At 37.8% G+C, this 16950-nt stretch overlaps 1 protein-coding gene across 1 annotated transcript; it reads left to right on the top strand.

The window, feature by feature from the left end:
* Positions 1-2440: 2440 nt before the first annotated feature.
* LOC110796781 (uncharacterized) lies at positions 2441-3967 on the top strand. The gene has a single exon (XM_022001864.2). It carries the CDS (start codon positions 2441-2443, stop codon positions 3965-3967), a length of 1527 nt encoding a protein of 508 aa, XP_021857556.2.
* Positions 3968-16950: the final 12983 nt, after the last annotated feature.

A 16950-nucleotide genomic window follows, 5' to 3' on the forward strand; every position in this document is an offset into this window, starting at 1 on the left:
ACATGCCCCGGTCGGGGAATTGAATTCACGAGCGAATTTCGTCCCAAGAGGCCAATCACGATGTAAGCCAAGGGGGCATGCACCAATGAGAGGGACCTAGTGGGCGAGCGATTTGGTTTGGGATAGGTGTACTACTAGCGAATGTGTCGAGTGGACAACATTTGAAGCGTATGCACCCCCCAGGTGGCGATGGGTATCCTTATTCCCAACTCCCGAGATGAAACATGCCAAGGGAGCCAAGATTCGTTATGCGGTTCTGTCCGTTCACATTAATATGTTAATTTTCAGGTCGTCCCAACTTGATAGGGAAATAAACGCGGGGTAGGATCGTATCACCCTTCCACTAGAGGAAAAATGCTTATAGGATGCCCATCAAAGGTTGCCCTTAAATAACAAGAGCAACTTTTGATGGTTAAAAAAAAAAAAAATTGAAAATCATTTTCGCTCCAACTGAAACAAGCGCAACTTTTAACCCTAACATTTCATTTCCATCCTGCAGCAGTCACGTAGACCGTACGTACTTCATACTCTCTTCTCCTTCTTCTTCTTCTCTCCATCACCGCCCACCATCACCACCAACACCACCGTGTTTCCGTTCTTCTTCAGCTCCAACCGGCGCTTTTACCGTTCTTCTTCACGGCTCCGGATTCCGGCAGTTCATGTGTTCAATTCGCAGCCCCTCCTCTTCGCAGATTCCGGCCCTGTAAGGTGTTCTTCTTTGCCGCCCCTGTTCCGGCAGTGAGGTGTTCGTCTTCGCAGTAATTCAGGCAGTTACGGCGTCCGGCATGCTCTCTTGTTCCTTCTTTTCCGGCGACAAGACACGCAATTCTCTCCATTTTCGGTGGTAGATGTTCCTAGGTATGGTGTAATTGCATAATTTAGTTAAATTACTCCCTTATTTTCTCTGTTTTTGCTTGGTTTGTGCGAAAATGGTTTATTTATTATGTTCTTGCGCTTGAGGAGGTTGAGTTGGTGCAGGTGATTCGGTGGTTGTTGGAGGGGGTTGGATGATGCAGGGGGACGAGTGGGACGAGTGAGGCAGATGCACAATCGGTTTAGTGGTGGGGGAGGTGGTGGCTTGAGGTGGTTTAGTGGTGGTGAGAGGTGGTGGGAGGGAGGTAAAGCATAGGCATCGTGGCATAGACATCAATAACGTTGATATAATAACAAATAATAACAATAATAAATAATAATAATAATAATAATAATAATAATAATAATAATAATAATAATAACATTAATGATAATAACATTATTAATAATGATAATAATAATAATAATAATAATAATAATAATAATAATAATAATAATAATAATAATAATAATAACAATAACAACAACAACAACAATAATAATAATAATAATAATAATAATAATAATAATAATAATAAATAAATAAATAAATAATTAGAAATACAAATAGAAGTACAAATATAATTATAAATAAATAATGAAAACTAAAAACTAAACTAATTAAACTTTAAAATTTTATAAAAACGAAGAAAACAAATGAGTTATGAAAATAAGGCCTAAAATGTTTTTACTCTCAAGAACACAATTCCTTATTTTTAATTTGTTGATCTCATCTGTATGCGGCCTAAAATCTTTTTATTATCAAGAACACAATTCACTTTTTTGTAATCTAATAGCTTTTTGCTCCTATGTGCAGGCTAGACGCTTCCCCACCCTTTTCAGTAGAAAATTCAATTGTCGATTGTTTTTTAGGTGAGTTTTCCTCCCTTTACACTTTATTATCGAGCATTTATGCATATATGTTTATTGTTTACATTATTGGCTAGAAGTAAATGCATCATCATCATATGCCTAGATACCCGTTCAAGACTTACTCGTTAGGAGTAAGTCTTGAATAGTCCCCGGTTTGGGACTGTTCTTGGACGTCTAATCTCACTTAGGAAGTGAATGTATGTCTTCTTTTTGATTCTAAGGAATATACTGGCTCGTCGTTTCCCTATTTTGTTCTCTGGGTACATATATAGGTAATAACTTACCTACATCGTGTACTTGGTGAACAGTAGGGAAATGCTGCCGGATTTTCCTTAGAATTGAATAGTTGACATGCATTCACTAGTGGGGTTAGACGTTCAAGGATGGGTTAGATTGGAGTGATAAGGACCTTTGGAAGCATGCATTCATTCGATAAATCAACTTCTGTATGCATATGCTAAAGTGGTAGAGTTTTTGTTTTTCGATGCCAATTAAATGGGGGTTTTGGTTTGTTTAGAAGTTCCCGGAGATGGATCGTAGTTGGATGTATGGTAGACGTGACACAAAGGATTTCATGCATGGGGTTTCGGAGTTCTGTATGAGTGCTTTGTAACATCAAGCTAGTACGGGGGTCAAAGAGTTTTTGTGTCCTTGTTCCGATTGTGAGAATGTGAACACGGTCAATAATGTTTTGGTGATTAGAGATCATGTATTTATGCGTGGTTTTAGACCTAATTACCATGTATGGGTTTATCATGGTGAGAGTGGAGTGTACGCAGGTAATTCTAGTAAGAATGTTGTGCATGAACAAGAAGAAGCTATCTATGTGGAAGAGGAAGCCGATTGTTTTGAGGATGACGATGAGGTTAAAAATAGTATTGATGATGATAATGATCGTGTGGAGGACATGTTACACGAGGTCGAGGATGAGGTTCGCGATCGTGTTTTTGAGTGCTTGTCTAAGGCGGCTGAAACGCCACTGTATCCTGGTTGTACAAAGTATAGCAAGCTTTCCGCTGTTTGCACACTCTACAATATCAAGACAAGCGGAGGCTGGACTGACATTAGTTTCACTGAGTTGTTGGTGGCGCTAAGTGATATGTTACCGGCTGGCAATGAACTTCCCAGGTCGAACTATTATGCCAAGAAGCTCATGTGTCCCTTTGGTTTAGAGTACAAGAAGATACATGCTTGTCCAAATGATTGCCTGCTATATCATAAGCAGTATGAGAATTTGGATAAGTGTCCACGGTTCGGAGTGTCGCGTTCCAAACGCAAAGGGGTAAGCGAGGGTAAGAATGTGTACCCAGCTAAGGTGTTGTGGTATCTTCCCATAATACCGAGATTCAAGCGCTTGTTTTCGATAAAAAAAGATGAAAGGAATTTGAGGTGGCATGCAGATCCTGATCGAAGGAAGAAAGATGGTTTTCTTAGACATCCTGCTGATTCTCCCCAGTGGAAGACTATTGACAAGCTTCATGACACTTTTGGTAAGGAACCTCGGAATTTGAGGCTTGCGTTATGTACGGATGGGATGAATCCATTTGGCACTCTTAGCTCCAAACATAGTACATGGCCAGTACTTTTAGTCATATATAATTTACCTCCTTGGTTGTGTATGAAACGCAAGTACATCATGTTGTCGCTTCTTATATCCGGGCCTAAACAACCGGGAAACGACATAGATGTCTACCTTGAACCTCTCATTGATGATTTGAGAAAGATGTGGGATGAAGGGGTTTCCGTATTTGATGCACATGCAAATGAGACGTTTAGATTGCGTGCAATGCTTTTTTGCACCATCAATGACTTCCCTGCTTATGGTAACTTATCCGGGTACAAGAACAAAGGAAGGAAAGCATGCCCGACTTGTGAAGATGATACACAATCCAAATATATTTCTGAATGTCACAAATATGTGTTCTTGCGAACGCGAAGGCTTCTTAGACGTGATCATCCCTATCGTAAGATAAAGACAACATTCGGTGGGGATGTTGAGATGGATGTCGCCCGTAGAGCGTTGACTGGTAAGGAAGTTTATAAGCGGGTCAAGGGTGTGGAAACGGTCTTCGGCAAGTCAGTGAAAGACAGGGGTACAAGTGGATTATGGAAAAAAGAGTCCGTGTTCTGGAAACTTCCATATTGGAAAGATCTACCGGTTAGGCATTGTCTTGACGTCATGCATATCGAGAAAAATGTTTGTGAAGCAATTCTTGGGACACTTATGAATATTCCGGGCTAGACAAAGGATACCAAGGGAGTGCGAGAATACTTTAAAAGTAAGGGGCTTCGTCCAGAGCTGTGGCCTCAGACTTCGGAAAATAATAGAAGGAAGGAAATGGAAACAGGGGGTGCCAAGACAAAAGACAAAGGCAAAGGCAAAGGCAAAGGCAAAGGCAAAGGCAAAGGCAAAGGCAAAGGCAAAGGGAAGAAGAATACCCATTACTTGCCTCCGGCTTGTTACACATTGTCCAAAGTAGAAAAGCGGTTATTTTGTGAGTGCTTGTATGGCATTAAGGTTCCCGCGGGGTACTCATCGAACATGAAAAGATTTGTGTCTTTAAATGGCGAGTTGAAGTTGACAAGTATGAAATATTACGATTGTCATGTCATGATGCAAACCTTCTTACCCATTACAATTCGTGGGATATTGCCAAAGCATGTGAGACATACTATTACTAGTCTTTGTTCATTTTTCAATACGATATGTAGCAAAGTGCTTGATCCGTCAACACTCGATGAAATTCAGAAAAAAGTAATCCAAACAATATGAGAATTTGAGATGTATTTTCCACCTTCGTTCTTTGACATAATGGTTCATTTAATTTGCCATCTTGTTCGAGAAATTAAGTTGTGCGGTCCAGTGTTCTTGAGGTGGTGTTATCCTTTTGAGAGACACATGGGTGTTTTACAAGATAAAGTGAGGAATCCTGCACAACCAGAAGGTAGTATGATTCAAGGCACCGTGGGTGAAGAAGTTGGAATTTTGTGGCCGAGTATTTAGCACAACTTGAACCGATTGGACTTCCTACATCCCGGCATGAGGGAAGACTAGAAGGCAAGGGTACAATTGGGTCAAAATTGATCTCACCTCTTACGCATAAGCTGTTACAAGCTCACTTATATGTGTTGCATCATATTCTAGCCGTCCACCCGTATTTGGTGATGCATAAGCAGGAATTGGCTAATGAATACCCTTCCAAAGGGGAAAGAGAATTGACGCAATTTCATAATAGAGAGTTCATTAAATGGTTCCAAGATAAGGTGATGGGTGAACTAGAAGTAGCTGATAATACTGTTTGTGAAACTGTTCAGTATCTAGCTCTTGGTCCTCAGGAAGCCGTGCAGTCATATCAGGGTTATGATGTCAATGGATACACATTTTGGACCGAGCGCCAAGATCAGAAGTCGTTGTCAGTGCAAAATAGTGGTGTCTCCCTTGTGGCGTCATCAAGAGAGTATGCTAGTGCTAAGGATAGATCTCCGGTTGATGCCGAGTTGTCTTACTATGGGCGAGTCCAAGATATATGGGAGCTTAAGTACGGAACAAAATTGACTGTTGGTCTGTTTTGGTGCAAGTGGGCTGATAATAATAAGAGGTGTGTAAAAAGGGATGATCCTTGTGGGTTCACTCTTGTAGACCTGGGTCGTTTGCGTGAGACTGATGAGCCATTTATACTTGTATCACAAGCTAAGCAAATATTTTATATAACCGACCCCGCCGATAAGAAGTGGTCAATTGTTGTACCGGGAAAGAGAAGCATCCTCGGTGTCGATGATGTTGAGGATGAGGACGAGTATGATGCTTTTGATGATACACCTCCTTTCACCAATCCCGAAACTGAAGTGACAAACAATGTGGATAATGACACAAATTACATGTGTTCAGATCACACAGAAGGAATACTTGTTGATGACGAAATCTAGCAATGGTTAGAGGTATGAACTAAACAAGTCAAATTGGCACAACATCTAGCTTTTTAATTTAGTTCTTGTCACTGTGTGTTGGACCGTACTAACAGGCCACATGTTCAATTGGTCTACAGTACATGAATTAAGAAAACACAAGAGGCGACTTCAGACCAGCCTGAAGAAACAACCAACAATGAGCAGTTGGTGGTGCAAGACTTGTGTATTATGTTGGTGGTGCAAGACTTGTATATTGTGTACTGAAGAAAACCATATTGATGCAATGTACTTGTGTATTGTGTTGTGTTGAAATATGTAACCTAAAGTTACTATATTGGGCGTAGTCACATTTTAGCTATTGGTAGTTTGTATTGTACGTATTTGGTATTTTGGTATTTTGTATTGTACATATTTTGTAACACCCCGACCTCTAAATCACTTATTAAGGCATACTTAGTAGCGGAATTAACCTAATTCGGTCGGGACATTACCTGCCGTAACTCCCTATTGGGAATTACAAGGCAACCATCAATCATAAGCTATTAAACTCCAAAATTAACATAATAATCCTTTTTAATTCCTTAATAAAAGTACGTAACTTAACCAAGAATCCTTACTTAAACTTGTTACAACTTAACATTAACTTAGGTGAACTTTGTAATAGTGAAATCCTCGCCACTACTCGTTTCCGTGGTCCCCAGCAGTACCTAAAACGGAAAACAAAACGGTGAGCCGAAGACTCGGTAACGAGTTACCCTAGCATCGTAACATCATTTCAATTCATTTTATTTAATAACACAGGGAGAATAGAATATAGTAAAACATTTAATAAATCATCATTTCAAAATCATCATATCGAAAACATCATTTCGGAAATATCATTTCAGGAACATCATTTCAGGAACATCATTCTTTAACCTTTTTCCTTTTTAATAGTATTATTCTGGTCGTCAGGACTTTACAGGAAAACATAGTAGGACGTCTCCTACGAACAGGGGAAGCCAGTGCTTCATAACAGGGGGAGCCAGTGCTCCATAACAGGGGAAGCTAGTGCTTCTTATCAGGGGGAACCTTGGTTCCATATCAGGGGAAGCCAGTGCTTCTTATCAGGGGGAACCTTGGTTCCATATCAGGGGAAGCCAGTGCTTCTTATCAAGGGAACCTGGGCTCCATATCAGGGGAACTTGACCAGTTCTTACACATTCATTTATCATGTTTTGCATTTCTTTTAATAGAACATTAATCAGGAAAATCTCATTCATTAAGGATGGTTCAATTAAACCATTAAATCTCATTATTTCATAAAATCATTCTTTCAGGAATAATAATTCATTAAATCAATACTTTGTATAAAGCTGCATTATCATAAAATAATTCAATCAAATCATGCTTGTAATCCCGCAAATCATAAAACATCATTATAAAACATCAATAATTCATAACATCATTCATAAATACATTTCGAAGGGATTGCGGGTACTAGCAATAACCGTTACCTCAACCGTAGGTTTTATACTCCCTGTCTGATGGATCATCCTTCCTGAGCCCTAAGTCCCGAGTCCAATTTCTTTCAAAATATTGAATTATTGAATTAGTATTTAAATCGACAAATAATCTAAAATCGATATCTTATAAATATTAAGTTTATAAATAATGAATTTATGAATAACGTATTTTAATAAAAATATAATTTCATATTTTAATGAAAATATTATTAATCGACATTTTAATCAAAAATATATATATATTTCATAAATCGATTTACATTATTTAAATTTCATAAATTAACGAAAATATTATTTACATCAAAATTTCAGTCAAAATATATTTTTAAAATCATCATTTAAAAGTCCATTTTATTTAATTTCAATGCTTAAGTAATCATTTATTTTCATAAAATTGATACTTAAACCTGAAAATAATAACAATTTATTAGTAAATAAATATATTATAAAAATTATTAAAACATAAGTATTGATGAATTAAAATCTGAAATTATAAATCATCTTTAACTCACCCAATGCCCAAGTGGTTAGAATTGGGCCCAGCCCTTTTATTTTTGGTTTAATAGGATTCAAGTAAGGAATTTGGGTTTTCTGACTTTTGAATGTCGAGCAAAAGAGAGAGAGAATGGTGAGAAACAGGGGAAGCACGAAGACACAGGGGAAAGTAGGGCACGAGGGAGGAGGAAAGGACGGCGGCAACTGGGTGGACCAAAGCTGCTGTATTTCTCCGGCTAGGTCGACGGTAGTGGGGGGGTTTTCGCGGCGGCAGAGCCACGAGGAAGGAGAGGGAGGTCGTGCGAAAGGGAGAGGAGAGGCGGCAGATTAGTGAGTTGGGTGGTTCGCGGAGGTGCAACGACGTTCAGGCGGTGAGGGTGGATGCAGGGGGGTTATTTAGGGAACGGTGAGGTGGCTGGAATCGGTGGTGGTTGCGGGATGGTGGTGCGGCAGAGGGAGAGACGAGGGAGGCAGGGGAGTGCGGTACTTCGAGGAGGGGAGAAAAATAAGGAGGTGCCGGGTCGGGTGTTGCGCCGGAGATGGTGGTGAGGGTGGCTGGGAATGGGGGCGCAGCGAAGGGGAGAAAGGGGCGGCAGTGGTGGTGGTTATTGGTGGTTCGAATCACACAAAACAGGAGAATTGAAAGTTGAGAGTTGAAATTTGATTTTTGTTTTTATTTTTGTCTTTTGTTGGAATTCAATTGAAGTTGTGGCTAATTTGTAGAGTCAAGTAGAGTGTATGAGAAGGAAAATTGCTTGGGGCTTAAGGGTTGAATGTGGACTGAATTGAGGGAAGAGAAGAAGGAAGAAATGGTTTCCTTCTTTGCTGTGTACGCGGAGAGTAAAGAGGAGAACAAAAATGGAATTTTGGCTTTGTAAGGGCATTTTCGTAATTTCACTTACTTAGGAAAAAATTCAGAAAATTGGTGCCACCTAAGAAAATTAATTGGAATAGAAATATTTAATTAAAAATCAAGTTTTGAAATAATTATTTATAAGAAACATTGTTAACGAAAAATAAATTTAATTTTTGAATAAAATAAGAACGTTTCGAAATTATTAGAAATCCGAAAATAATTAAAATTTAAAAAGGGCGTTAAGCTCGTAAATATGAATTTGAATTATAAACTGAAAAATAGACCGTGTATCAATTTAAAAATTCAAGCGAAATAAAACTTCGTTAATTAAAAATAAAGTTCGAATTTAGGATTTAAATCGATTTTAAGCGAAATAAAAATAATTAAGCATAACTAATCGAGTTTTAAAAATTCGGGGTATTACATATTTTGAGCCTGGCTATTTGGGCTTCGGCCTCGTAGTCTTGCTTTGTTTTTAAGTTCATTTCTTTTAATATAAGTTTGACTATTTTTTCTGTGTGCTTATGGTTGAAATGTTTAGAATTTGGACTATATATATGTCATTTTGGGTCATATAAGTTTGTCATTTTGGGCCATAGATAACTTGAAATGAATCTAGAAACATCTAACTAAGCATATGACACATAAAAAAGGTTTAGAATTTGGACTTAGGTTCATTTGTTTAGATTTGGGATCGAAAATGCCATTTTTGGCCATAAATGACCTATATCGACCCAAATGACCCTTAGGCGTGCATAACGAACTTGAAATGAGTTTCATAAACATATAACTAATCATATGAATCATGAAAAAGGGTTAGAATGTGGAAATAGTTCGTTTGTTGGTAGTTGGGATCGAAAATGCCATTTTTGGCCATAAATGACCTATATCGACCCAAATGACCCATAAGCGTGCATAACGAACTTGAAATGAGTCTTATAATCATATAACTAATCATAGGAATCATTTTATATATTGTGATAATTATTATGCAAATTATGTATTTGTTTTGTGACGTGGTTTTATTTCTTTAATTTCAGGTATAGCTCTATCATGGATGATAATGATGACCATAGTATGGATGAGCTGATGGATGATGACGATGACCGTAGTGAGGATGGGGATTATGATGCAGCGGTGGAGGAGGATAAAGGTGAGCCAGAAGATCGTGAACATGATGAATATTTACATAGAATTGAACAGTTTGAGGTTATGGCGGATAGGGCACCCCCAATTGATAACCATCAACATGTGGTGGCAAATGAAGTTAGCACAAGTAAAAGTGTTAAAAAGCGTGTGAAGAGAAAGGGGAGAGGGCCAACAAAAGGACTTGGGGTGAGAAAAGAGATGTACTTGGAGTACAATCAATTCGATAACCCTTGTGGTAAGTGGCGCCGTAAGTATGCAACATTTATAGGCCTTTGTATGCGGAAGATTTCAATTTTGTTGAAATGGGAGGATATACCCGAGGGCTTGAAGAAAACTTTGTGGGATGATACAATGGTAAGCCTAATTTTTAATTCTAGAAATTTATCTAATCGTGTACTTGATGTCCGAACTAGAGCATGCTAATAGTCCGAGCATAACTAGGGCATGCACAACTAATACGTCCGAACATAACAACGACATGATTAGCTGCTGAACAGATCAGAAACTGCTGCTGATCTGCTGATGAACAGATCAGTTTCTGATCTGCACAGTTACAGATCAGCAGCAGCAGCTGATCTGCAACTGAACAAATCAGAAACTGATCAGTTCAGCTGCAGATCAGCAGCAGCAGATCATCAGCTGAACTGATCAGTTTCTGATCTGTTCAGCAGCTGATCTGCTGCTGCTGATCTGCAACTGTGCAGATCAGAAACTGATCTGTTCATATGTGCTTGTGGACGTATAATTTTATTGAAGTTTTGCATCCTTCCTTTCCATATGATTAGTTACTCAAAATCAAAAGTAGCCTCTATGGTGAACTTAAATATATAATTTGGTGGACGTTCTGTTGTCTTGATTTTGGTATGGTATGCTATGAATTTATAGAATGGGGATTAGGTATCTGTTCGATTAAGCGTATAATTATTTTTAGAGGCAAGATAAAAGGAGCATTGAAGAGGAAAATGTTTCTATTGATCGATTTTATTTTGGCATTGACTGTTATAATGCTCAAGACATTGTTAGGTTTCTTGTTTTGTTGTTATTTCAAATAGCTCCGTCGAAGTTTGGGGAGAGCTTGTGCACATGCATAAACACATACAGAGTAGGAAATTTGAGGTTTTTGATCAGGAAGTGTTGGGGTTAAGCATCGGGATGGAGCTGTTGCAAAATGAACATTGGATTTCGCTTACAAGTCCTTGTAGTTCAATATATCATTTGTATTGTTTGGTATTCAAGTTCCTTCTTTTGCTGACTTGGATTAGAGGTTGATTTTTTGTTTTGTCACTTGGATGTCCATGAGTAGAAGCTTCTTTTCTTGAGGATCTGAGTCATCTGACTGTTAATAGCTAGCAACATCGATGAATTGTTGAAGCCATTGGATCTTAGTTTCTGATTTCTTCAGGGATAAATAGGCTAATGGCCTTGTAATCTAACAGGGTCATAGGCAGATCAGCACAGATGAACATATCAGTTTCTAATCTGCACAGTTGCAGATCAGCAGCAGCAGATCAGCAGCTGAACTGATCAGTTTCTGATCTGTTCAGCAGCTGATCTGCTGTTGCTGATCTGCAACTGAACAGATCAGAAACTGATCAGTTCAGCTGCTGATCTGCTGCTGCTGATCTGCAACTGAACTGATCAGTTTCTGATATGTTCAAATGTTAGATGTTATATTGCTGTCTTTTAATGAAAAGGCTCGGGAATATATGCTCGGGACTATACATTTTAACTAACATTTCCATTTTTATTTGTTTGTGTAGAATCAATTCCATATTGAACTTTCCCTTGCTAAGAAGGACGTTTTTGAAACTGATCTAGGTATGAGATTCAAAAATTTCAAAGCCAAGTTGGTGAGTGGCTGGATTTCTAAGACGAGAGAGAGAACTAAGGCAGAGAAAGGTGAAAATGAAGGAGAAAATGATGGTGAAAAAGAAGGTGAAAAGCGCCACCTATAAAGCTCCCTTTTGACATTTGGAAGCACATCACACCAGAGGAATGGGAGGCTTTTGTTGCACAAAAAACAACTCCACATGCAGTGGTAAATTTTCAAATGATCTACCTACGTACTTAATAAATTTATTGTTTACATTTTGCATTGAAGTTGACATGTATACTTTGTAGGAAAAGCGCAAAAAGTGTTCTGATTCTGCAAAGAATAAAAAACATAGTCATCGGCTAGGTCCCGAGACTTATGAAGAAAAGAGGAAGAGATGGAAAGAAAAAGGATTATACCCCAACAGTGGCAACACCCGTGCCAATGATTGGTGGTGTTCGATGCATAGTCTCGACAAAAACGGGAAATATATAATTGTTAATCCCGAAACAAAAGAGGCTTGTGATAAACTAGTAAGTAAATGGAGTGATTTTCAATAATTTGAATTAATATATATATATATATATATATATATATATATATATTATACATTTTGTCTACCTTTAGTGCTAATATAACAATCATTTTTTATATTGTTTTCATAAAATAGGTTGAATATCAACAAGCATGTGTTGAAGGCAAGGTTTCTACATTTTTAAACAAGGATCCCTTGTACATGACTCTTGGACCTGACCCTCCCGGGCATCCAAGAGCTTTTGGAGGGGTACGTGTTGGCTTGAAAAAGGCGTATGGTGAAGAATATCGCAAGACCACCAACTCAAAATCCATTGCTTCTTCAACAGCTTCAGATATTGCTTCGATGAGAGAAGAACTAAAGAAGGAGATAACTGAGGCAATCCTACAACAGATGGGCTTACAAAGCTTGGAGTTGCCCCGCCGTAGCCCTTTGGATTCATCAAGCCAACCAATTCTTGACCTTCAACCACCTACTGAAGGTCAAGAACCTACTGGAGTTCAACCACCTGCTACAGTTCAACTGCCTACTGGAGTTCAACCAATGCTTAAATTAAAGGTGAGGTGAATTATGGAGTTTTAATTTAGTAATGTTCTTATATAAATTTTGGAGTTTTAGTTCATTCAATAACGTGATGGCTATTTTTACTCGTGATGGTTGAATGTTAGGAGGAGAAGCCTTGCGAACTTCTACACCCGGGACAATAAAATGGTGATAAATTGTATGTGGTGGCCGATGCGAATGCACAACCACAAAGTGACCGGCCACTAGTCCACTTCAAGCAAGTCCCGAGTGGTTATTATGCGGTCAGCCCATACAATGTTCATGAAGACTATTTGGATTGGATACTTCCGGTGCCCAATGATTTTCTCCATACTTTGGGCGATGCCTCCGGTTCTTATGTACTATGGCCATTTGCATGGGTGAAGTTTTCAGACGAGGTGCTTTGTGTTTCTAATTCCACGCCTTTCTATTTTGCATAACATTTCCTATATGTTTTGATAAATAAGTTTTTTCATAATCTCTTGGTTTTGTAAATTAACCTTGCAGATCATCAAGAAAATAAAAGCGCCACCAAAGACAGCTAAACCAAAGAAACCACCAACTCAAGCTAGCAAAGATGGTCAACGATCAATGGAGTTGATTGTAAAAGGAAGTTCACAAGGCAAGAGTCAAGACTACAAACTTAAATCATTGAAAGGTTCAGTTTCTCATGCAAATTTACTTGTGGAATCAGATGTGTTTGACTCTCTTAGTAAGCTGTGCAAATAGTTGCATAGTCTTGTTAGTGGGTTACCGGGTGATAATGCTATTGGAGTTGAGATGGACATGTCATTATTCCACTTTTTCGAGCATGGCATAGCATGGGTAACTAAAGACGATATATGTGAATTCCTTAAAGGTGATATGCTTAATATCTCAATGATACAAGTCTTCATGAGGTAATTGATATAGTTAGTTATGGTAATATATTTAATAAGGTAAATGGTGTGCCAAGTTTCGATTATTCTTATGTTTGCTTGTTCTTTAGGTAACTTCAGTTCGATGATTTTAGTTCGGATAGTCATATTGGGTGGATGGATCCACAATCAATAAGTGGTGCTAGTTGCATGAACAATCGAGCCGAAGTCAATCAATATCTCGATGACGGTATCCGTCAATGCACAAAAGCTAAAAACAAGTTCATATTAGCCCCGTACTTTGAAGAGTATGCCTTAGCTTTAATATCTTTATTGTCCTACATTAGTGTCGATTCTAATGATATTTTGTGATTTTAGTGGCATATTATGGATTATTAAACCACTATTTTGTGATTGCAGCCTCCATTGGATGCTCCTTGTGATATGTGTTCCAAGCCACACAATTTATCAATTTGATTCTTGTCGTCGAGATCCATTACGATCCGTGTTGGTCAAGTCACTATTGAATAAGTACATTCCGTAATTTTTTTTGTACATATCAAATAAAACTTGCAATCATATTTTACATTCAAGCATTTAATGTTAATTAACGTCCAATGAATTGTGGAATTGCTGAGTGTTGATGAAAATGAATGTCAAAAAAAGCGCACTTCCTCAATGGAAATCAGTTAAGGTAAAAAATAATTTGTTCACTACTTATTGTACGGCCAAAACAATTATATTTCTTATTAATTTATGTTCTCTTTAATCTGGTGCGCCCAACAAGAGGGTGGGGTCGAGTGTGGCTATTACGTGATGAAATTCATGCATGACATATTCAAAAGTTGCAAGGAAGTTCAAGATCTGGAAAAGGTACATAAAATAGTATATTTATGATGTATTATTAGGCTAGAAATTAGTTTAAAAAACTATTCGCCTATAATTGGCATGAACCGTAAAAAATGTCATTTTGGGCCAAATATGACCTATCGTAATTGCCATCAAATCTCTCACTTAGTTTCTCTTATAATTTTCATATGTTCTTCATTTTTCTTTGCGCTATCGGAATATTATAGATATCGGAATGCTTCTCATGTGAATTTTATGCGTTAATGTGTGTTGCAAGATACAACAAATTATAATAACTCATTTGTAGCTCAAAAAATGAGCAAACGAGCAAAAATAATATCGCAATGAGAAACTAATCAGTTTCTGATCTGTTCAGCAGCTGATCTGCTGCTGCTGATCTGCAACTGAACAGATCAGAAACAGATCAGTTCAGCTGCTGATCTGCAGCTGAACTGATCAGTTTCTGATCTGTTCATCAACTGATCTGCTACTGCTGATCTGGAACTGAACAGATCAGAAACTGATAAGTTCAGTTGCTGATCTGTTGGTAGTTGGGTTCGAAAATGCCATTTTTGGCCATAAATGACCTATATTGACCCAAATGACCCATAGGCGTGCATAAAGAACATGAAATGAGTCTTATAATCATATAACTAATCATATGAATCATGAAAAAGGGTTAGAATGTGGAAATAGGGTTGTTTGTTGGTAGTTGGTTTCGAAAATGACATTTTGCCATAAATGGCCTATATCGACCCAAATTACCCTTAGGCTTGCATAACGAACTTCAAATGGGTTTCATAAACATATAACTAATCATATGAATCATGAAAAAGGGTTAGAATGTGGAAATTGTTTGTTTGTTGGTAGTTGGGATCGAAAATGCCATTTTTTGCCATAAATGACCTATATCGACCCAAATGACCCTTAGGCGTGCATAATGAACTTGAAATGTGTCTTATAATCATATAACTAATCATATAAATCATGAAAAAGGTTTAGAATGTGGATATAAGTTCGTTTGTTGGTAGTTGGGATCGAAAATGCCATTTTTGGCCATAAATGACTTATATCGACCCAAATGACCCTTAGGCGTGCATAATGAACTTGAAATGAGTCTTACTATCATATAACTAATCATATAAATCATGAAAAAGGTTTAGAATGTGGATATAAGTTCGTTTGTTGGTAGTTGGGATCGAAAATGCCATTTTTTGCCATAAATGACCTATATCGACCCAAATGACCCTTAGGTGTGCATAACGAACTTGAAATGAGTCTTATAAACATATGACTAATCATATAAATCATGAAAAATGTTTAGAATATGGAAATAGGTTCGTTTGTTGGTAGTTGGGTTTGAAAATGCCATTTTTGGCTATAAATGACCTATATTGACCCAAATGACCCATAGGCGTGCATAAAGAACATGAAATGAGTCTTATAATCTTAGATGTGCATAAAGAACTTGAAATGAATCTTAGTACACTCAGAAAGTTGTTTTCGCAACCAATATAATTTCTGTTTTCGCATATGAAACTTAATTTAATTTATTGGTTTGCATGTACGTTGTTCTTTTAAAGGTTTTCACAACTTCAAGGCCGGGAGGGGCCCTTCACCAAAGAGGAGTTGGATGAAGTTCGAGACAAGTGGGCTAATTACTTCAACGATTGTGAATTACCCTCAGTGTAATAATTAGAGCAGGCTTGTAGTTATTCATGACTCTTACATTATTTTGTTATTTATCGATTTAATTAATTACATTTGAATTAATTCGGAAATATTATTGGAAATTTGAAATTTATATCATTTTTGAGGAATGTCAAGATGATGTTTGGTGAAACAGTATTCTATAAATAATAATGCAGAATTTTATATTGCAAAATATCAGTAATTATATTGCAGATAATTTTTTTTTTTTAAGAAAAAAAAAACTCAAAAGTTTCCCTTGTTTGCAACAAGAGTAACTTATGTGCAGCTTATAAGTTGCCCTTGTTTTAAACAAGAGCAACTTATGTGAAGCTTATAAGTTGCCCTTGTATGCGACAAGGGCAACTTATAAGTTTCACATAAGTTGCCCTTGTTGCAAACAAGGGCAACTTATAAGATTATAAGTTGCCCTTGTTAAGGGCAACCTTTGATAATTTCAAAAAAGTGACCCCCCCATATGTTGCCCTTGCAATTGGCAACCTAATATAAGCCTATTTTAAGGGCAACCTATAAGGTTTTTTCCTCTAGTGTTCGGCTATTTTGATTACCTACGAGCACGAGTATTTCATTAACGTCCCCAGTGGAGTCGCCACTGTGAGGGGGTCGAAAAAGCACGAGGCTAATGCGTGACCTCGTCCCTCGTGGGCGTGATGTTGTCAGATTAAGTGTAATTGGATTTCCTGTGAGTTTACACCCAATCGACTAGTAATATAGGAGTCGCCATTCAGTTTTTAACGACAATGAGAAAAACTGACAAAACCCGGTTATCGTGACATAAAGGGAGTGCCATTATGTTCGACCACGACGACCATAGGTTCCCTTGTGATCCCTGGTGTGGGGATCGCTCAACGTACACCCGCAGGGCAGATATTGAGAGTTCGGGGGACTGTAACTACCGTGAGGAGTGCTCATCGATAATACTCCAGAGGCAGGTTATCCTTACTAGCCCAGCATAAATAATTGAAGGGACATGCGTTAAACTATTAAACTATTCTGAATTGATT

This window comes from Spinacia oleracea, chromosome 4 (assembly GCF_020520425.1).
Source record: "Spinacia oleracea cultivar Varoflay chromosome 4, BTI_SOV_V1, whole genome shotgun sequence".
Lineage (NCBI taxonomy): Eukaryota > Viridiplantae > Streptophyta > Magnoliopsida > Caryophyllales > Amaranthaceae > Spinacia > Spinacia oleracea.